This window comes from Pelodiscus sinensis, chromosome 3 (assembly GCF_049634645.1).
Source record: "Pelodiscus sinensis isolate JC-2024 chromosome 3, ASM4963464v1, whole genome shotgun sequence".
Lineage (NCBI taxonomy): Eukaryota > Metazoa > Chordata > Testudines > Trionychidae > Pelodiscus > Pelodiscus sinensis.
The window spans coordinates 159,452,713-159,458,988 of record NC_134713.1 but is presented as its reverse complement, the minus strand read 5'-3'; the positions used below and the strand labels follow the sequence as shown (position 1 = coordinate 159,458,988).

The window sequence follows — 6,276 nt, the reverse complement described above, 5'->3', positions numbered from 1 at the left end:
TTTTATGAGGAAGAACGCTTTTCGAAAGTGCTCTTTTGAAAAAAGGCACTATGTAATGCAAACTGTGCTTTTTCAGAAGAGAGCATCCAGACTGCCCGGGTACTCTCTTTCAAAAAAGTGGCTTGCTTTTTCGAAAGTACTGATTGTAGTCTAGACACTCATGTAAAAGGCATGTAGTCTAGATGTAGCGTTTCTGTAAGTCTTCCCTGAGGTCTCCAGCAATGTGTAATTTTTCAGAAGGTAAATGGTAGTGTCTAGGCACCCGGGGCAAAATTCACCCCTGTGCAGAGCCACTTCAATCCATCTAATTTCTCCAATTATGGCTCAAAGGAGATTAAAGCAGTGCATAGGGAATATGATGGCTTGTTTAGGAGTGAATTTCACCTAAAGAAGATGTGACCAACCTGTGGCTCCAGAGCCACATGCAGCTCTTCAGATGTTAATATGTGGCTCCTTGCATAGATACCAAATCCAGGGCTGGAGCTACAGGTGTCAACTTTCCACTGGGCTGGAGGATGCTCGCTGTTCAACCCCCAGCTCTGCCCTAGGCGCTGTCCCCCTCCACTCTTTCCCCCTAGGATCCTGCCACTTCCCACCTGTCACACCCATAATCCCCCCTCCAGTGTCTCCCACTGAGAAAGAGCTGATCCCAGTGGACAGGAGGAAAAGGAGAAGGGGGCACTGACCTGTAGGGCTGCCAATGGGCAGGATATGCTGAGAGCGGTGGTGGGGAGATGATCAGGGCTGGTGACATAGAACTGTTGTTCTTTGGCAACATGCATTGATAAATTCTGGCTCCTTCTCAGATTTAGGCTGGCCACCCCTGACCGAAAGTGAGATGATGCATATAAGGCCTTAGCTCAGATGTTTGTTTATTCCCTTAAAACAGCCATTTTACTACTGGGAACCAGTAGACCACACTGGTGTAAATGAAGAGTAACTCCATTAGGGTCTCTGAGTTTATACCCAGGTTACTGAGAGCTGAGACTGGCCCAATTTTTGTGTTTGGGTGTGCATGTGCGGGAGTACCTTTGATGTCTACTGGAAAAATAAAAACAGGACCAGAAACTATTCCTTCCTCCCACAGAGAAGCAAAACACATTAAAAATAAAATCTAGCATGAGCTGCAAGGGGGGAAAAACCCAACCCCAAAACTCAGCCCAGCAGCTTGTGCTCAAACAGCCCTTCCTCCTCCCACCTTCCCGTGGATTATTTTCAACCTTGCTTCTAGCCAGATTAGGCGGCCCAAAATAGAAACCAATAGTGCTCTCTTCTCTTCAGTGTACACATGGAGGCAGCAAGGTAAAGAGAGGCAGAAATGTGAAAGGAGGGGGAGTCGGGCGAGGCAGGCGGGTGGATGTGACAGAAATGATGGAGCTGCGGGTCCGGATTATCTCGTGGGCTCCCAGGCACGGCGGAAGTGAACGGGTTTGTTTCTGAAAAGGGAGTGAGCGTGGAAATGGCTCACGGAGCCTCCCTGCCAAAGCCCTCCGCAAACGCGACCTAGGGAGCTGACAGCCGCCCGGATCTGAGTCCACTATCCCATGCAAAGCCTTCATCGCTTGCAACCCCCAGCGCCCGCTTGGAGGGGCAGCCAGCCCCGCGGGGGAGTGAGGGTCCCGGCCGAGCGGGGCTGGGTAACAACATGCAGCAGTAAGCAGCCGTGCCCACATGATGCCACGGAAGCGAAGCCCAGCTGTGTCCAATCGGCGCGCGCCAGCCCGGCTGCCAGCGCGCCAGCTCGCCGCGGGCTGCAGGCACGAAACCATTCATGATTTTGGTGACATCATCCAAAGGAGGGGGCGGGCGCTGGGGGCAAAGCCACGCCCCTTCCCCTATATAAGCGCCTACCCAGGCGGCCGCGGCTCAAGGCTGTAGTGGCAGCTGGAAGGTGTGTTTCCTCCCCCTGTGGGTTAAAAGCTGGGCACCGCGTAGATCCCCGCCAGGCTGCTCTCCCCCCGGGCTATTTCCCTCTGCTCTTAGGGAAGCCACTGTGCCTTTCGCTCCGCGCCCCCTGGCTTTGCGTCCCAAGGGCTCGGGTCAGCCTTTGTGGTAGGACTTCATGTCTGTATTTTTCCCCATTCACTGGTGAGTAGCCTCTCGCGGGGAGCCTGGGGCTGGACCCGGGTGGCTTTGGCAGCGGGGCGGGGGTAGGGTGCCCGTAGTGGCTGTGCAGGCAGGAGTCACAGTCAAGGTTGTGAAGGGAAGGGAAGGGGAGGGGGGCGGTGTGAGGGAACGGGAACAAAGGAAGGGAGCCTGGAGGCTGCAGTAAGGCGTGCAGGAAGGGCTAGGGGCTGCTTGCTAGAAAACGTGCCCAGATCTTTCCCCTGCCCGCCCTAGGCACGGACATTTAGGGGGCCCTGGAGATGGAAGGGGGCGGGCTGGCTGGTTCGGAAGCCCCCTGGAGCGGGGTTGCGGCAGGGCTGGAGAGGAGGAGGAGGGGGTTATTCCCCGAAGGAGTCTTTGTTGTGAGGCTGCCCCGGGGAAACTGCAAGAGGCGCTAGAGGGGGCTTCAAGCTGGAGGGGAAGGGGCTTGCAGAAGGGATCTGGCTGCCGGGGATCGCATGCTGTAGCGGCTGCAGAGTCCCATCCTTTCACCTCTCCACCCCCCCCCCCCCCCCCCCTGCGCGGCGACTCGTTAGCGTCTCTCTCCCTGCCTTGGCGGGGGAGAGCGGGCAGGACTGTGTGGGGACCATGCCGGGAAAGGCAGGTGGAAATGCTTTGCGTGTGTGCGTCTGTCGAGCAGCTCCAGCTCACTAGGACGTTACAATCCTCCTTGGGGCTAAGTCAGGGACTCTGGGCAGCGGCGGACGCTGGTCCCAGCAGCAGAAGGCGAGCCGGTCATCTGGAGAAACTGACAAGGCGAACACTGGAGGCAGCTGCTCATCCCATCCCCAATTAACTTCCCTAGAGAGACGTGAAACAGCTTCCTCCTCCGGCCCACCCCTTAGTAAAGTCATAGGGCCAGACCGTGCGCTCTTCTATTGGAGTAAAACTACTGAATCAGCAGTTTCTTTAGATTTCCCTCTATATAACAGAGGGCACAGGCTGGGCCAGTCTCGCTTATTGTCTGTAAGCCTCCTTTCCCAGTGCATCCTTTGAATGATCAGTGCACAAACCCATCTAAGGGCTGAAATCCAAATAGCCCTGGACTAAAGCTATATGCTAAAGCAGATTCTGAACTTCAGGGAGCTTGCCTGCTTTTTATCCTACTTTTTTAAGGTAGCCACTGGGCTGCTAAAGTTCAGGTCCTAAAACGCATCCTGTCAGTTGCATGACTTGATGCTTATCTTCCATTTGGGCTGAATTATAACTGGAGCTCTACCCCTCTACAGCACTGGTGCTTATGTTGCAATCTTCCTTTCCAAATTAAAAATCACCCTGCTTAATAGCCTCAACCTTGCTTTGGGGAATTGTGAAAGGAGACTGAGTTAAGCAGCCTTCCTCTCCTGTTAATACCTTGTATTATTAGAACTGAGCATTCTAAACATCTGACTACATTTCACCATCAATACTGTTCACTTCCTTTCTTTTGATTCTTTGATGAAAATAGACTTTCTGGCTCATACAGTACTGTGGATTGTGAACACTTGGGGCAGAGGAAATAGTTTCAGACAAATGGTTTTAGTGCAGTTTCAGATGGTCCTAGAAATGTGCATGAACGTACGGGTTTTTGTAAAAATCCTTGTTTTTACTAATTTTATGCTGACCTGCATGTTTCCTTTTACATAGTTAGTAAAGAAACAAATGATTCTGTGCAACTTCTTTCATTTCCACCACCTGTATGTTGCAGCAGATGATTGCAAGTAGGCAAGCTAGACTGCAGTGCACTTGTGGAGGTCCCCCCATCAGAAAGGGCACTGCTTAGTGAGCTTGGAAAGGAACAGTTACCATATAGGTGGTACCTACCGTGGTGCTGTGCCACAACTCCTCATGACTGGGGAGGGGAAAATATGAGCTCCAATGTTACTGCTTCCACTGCTGCTACTTATGGCCCATGCATCTTATGGTCTCACTCTGCTATCATGAACAAAGCCCTTGTCTGTGCTTGTTATAGTTGTTAAATAGTGTATCTTGTGCTTTGGGATGCTTTTGTGCTGGCTCATGCATAGGAAGCTGGAGTAGCAGTGTGAACTAGTCTGAAGTGACTTCTTCGGTGCAAGGTGCAACAGATGGTTTATATTTTGGTGGCCAATGTGTGTTGACTTGTATGTGCAAAAATGAAGTCCTGTGGTTATAAATAGGTTTAAGTAATATTAGCGTAATGTAAAATAGAGGAACTAGAAGCTGTGAAAATCCTTTTCACTTTCTCAAACTGTTGAGGTGGAAACTTCATTATGACTGCAAAAGCAGACCTGGAATTGGCATTTCTCTTACTCAACTGGTGTGGAAATCCCTGAGGTAGTAAAATAAGTCAGTAGGAGTTTAAAAAAAATAATTAAACCCACACCAAACACTTGCTGTATCTTTTTTCTATCTACACTTGATGGTACAGTTGGAGGAAGTGGCATTGGACTCTAATCACTCTTGGTAAAATGTTGTAATGCTCAGTGAGATCCTGTAAACTTTTTGGGGTGCACAATATCATGTACTGATTCCTTGGCTAAATAATTTTAGCTACCTTACAATGCAGAGGAGGGAGGAAGAGCAGAAATAGGATTTAGTGGTTTAGCAGTTCAGTTCTTGCATCTGCAGCTGTATAAAGTTTCAGGTTTTTTTAGATACCGCAATCTTGTCCAGGGACAGCAGCATCTAAGGGCTTCATAAGAGCTGAAAAAGTTTGTCTTTGTTTCCAGCCCTGATTATCTGAGATCAGCTGAAATGACTGAGGTGATGATGAATACTACATCTATGGATGAAATTGGGCTAAGCCCCCGCAAGGATGGCCTATCATATCAGGTAAGCTCTCCATTGACGGGACAGCATTTTTTGCTAGTTAGTTAATAGTCAACTATGCTAGGTTGCGAACTTGTACCTCTTCCTAATCTGAGCTAGTAAGTCTTGCCAAAGAGAACAAGTCAACAAACTGGAATGTTTGCTTGGCAGGAGCAAATTGTCTAAATTTAATTTCATTCTTAATATCTGACTGTAACAATGCACCTCTTTGCTCTTTACATTATCTTGATCATGTAGCATTCTTTGGAAGGGTTTATGCTGTCAGTAACCTCCCTAATCAAGAATTTAGATTGTCCATTAGAACTATCCAACTGTGATGTTTCTTTTAACAAGCTGCAACTTGGCACACAAGCAGTTTCCCTAGCACAGACAGGAGTTGGGGCACTTCAGTCTAAGACCCCTCTTTTATTTTTATACACACACACCAGATATGTCCCACAGCAATCCATTTAAAATAGCCTTATAAAACTAGTCTTGAAGTGCCAGGAGCTAGAGCCTTTGGTAGGAGGATATAGCTTGACATGACTGATTAGTGAAACTAGCTGGAAACGGGGGTTTTCCATCCCACAAATTGCAAGATTTCACATTTCTTACAAATTGGGAAAATGCCAAAACTACTCCAAATAACTTTAAACTTTCATTTTATATTCAGTTACTTTTTATGGAAAAATCTAACCTTCCTGTTATAAAAATGTCCAAACATCCTGTTTCATCAACATTGATGAAACTTTGCAAAATGTTTCAGTTCAGTTGAAGCAGCATCTTCAGAACAGTTTTGACTTTAACTTTCAAGAACCCGTAGTGACTACCTCTGATACATGGACCATTAAAACAATATTGTTTGGGCAGTGAGCTCTTATGTCTTTTGATATAAGCCTCTTACTGAGGCCAACATTTCAATGCTTCTCTGTCTACTTGTCACCTGACATGGCCAAGAATAAACATTTGAGTAATTTTGTACTTTACCAGTCTTCTCAAATGGTATATTCCACCCTTTTACGATCCTGTGGGAGACTTGGTATTAAAATGTGATAAGTGAGTTTGATCATACAAGTGGTTGGCTTATGTGCGAGCTTGATCTGTGCATAACAGGGTAGTTGTATATAAACCTTTCCACTTGCAGATGCTATTACAGCAACTGCACGTGCAGGTTTTAAGTGCGCATGCAAATTGGTGCACCATTACATTCCTAGCTCTTGAAATGGAACTTAAATATACTAGCCTGAAGAGTGCATCAACATCCATAATCCGCCAGCCCTCTGGACAGGGGAAATGTGTATGTGATCCAAAACACCTCTGGTTCTGTGTGGTGGCCACATGTCTGAAATAGCAGTTTGTGTGGTTGCTCATGGTACATCAGTGAATGGGACTTCTAGGGTT

General features: G+C 47.9%; 1 protein-coding gene across 13 annotated transcripts in view; it reads left to right on the top strand.

Annotated features, from left to right (window-relative positions):
- Positions 1–1,852: 1,852 nt before the first annotated feature.
- LBH (LBH regulator of Wnt signaling pathway) overlaps positions 1,853–6,276 on the top strand; it is a 217,913-nt gene continuing 213,489 nt past the window's right edge. For 6 of the 13 annotated variants that reach the window (XR_012902955.1, XR_012902956.1, XM_075925343.1 and 3 more), the window contains exons 1-2: positions 2,097–3,222; positions 4,797–4,899. Coding sequence is in view for 10 of the 13 variants with exons in the window: in XM_075925341.1 (XP_075781456.1) it covers positions 4,822–4,899 (78 nt within the window). In the remaining 3 variants the exon portion in view is untranslated. The other 7 variants (XR_012902954.1, XM_075925342.1, XM_075925344.1 and 4 more) reach the window with 5 other exon arrangements.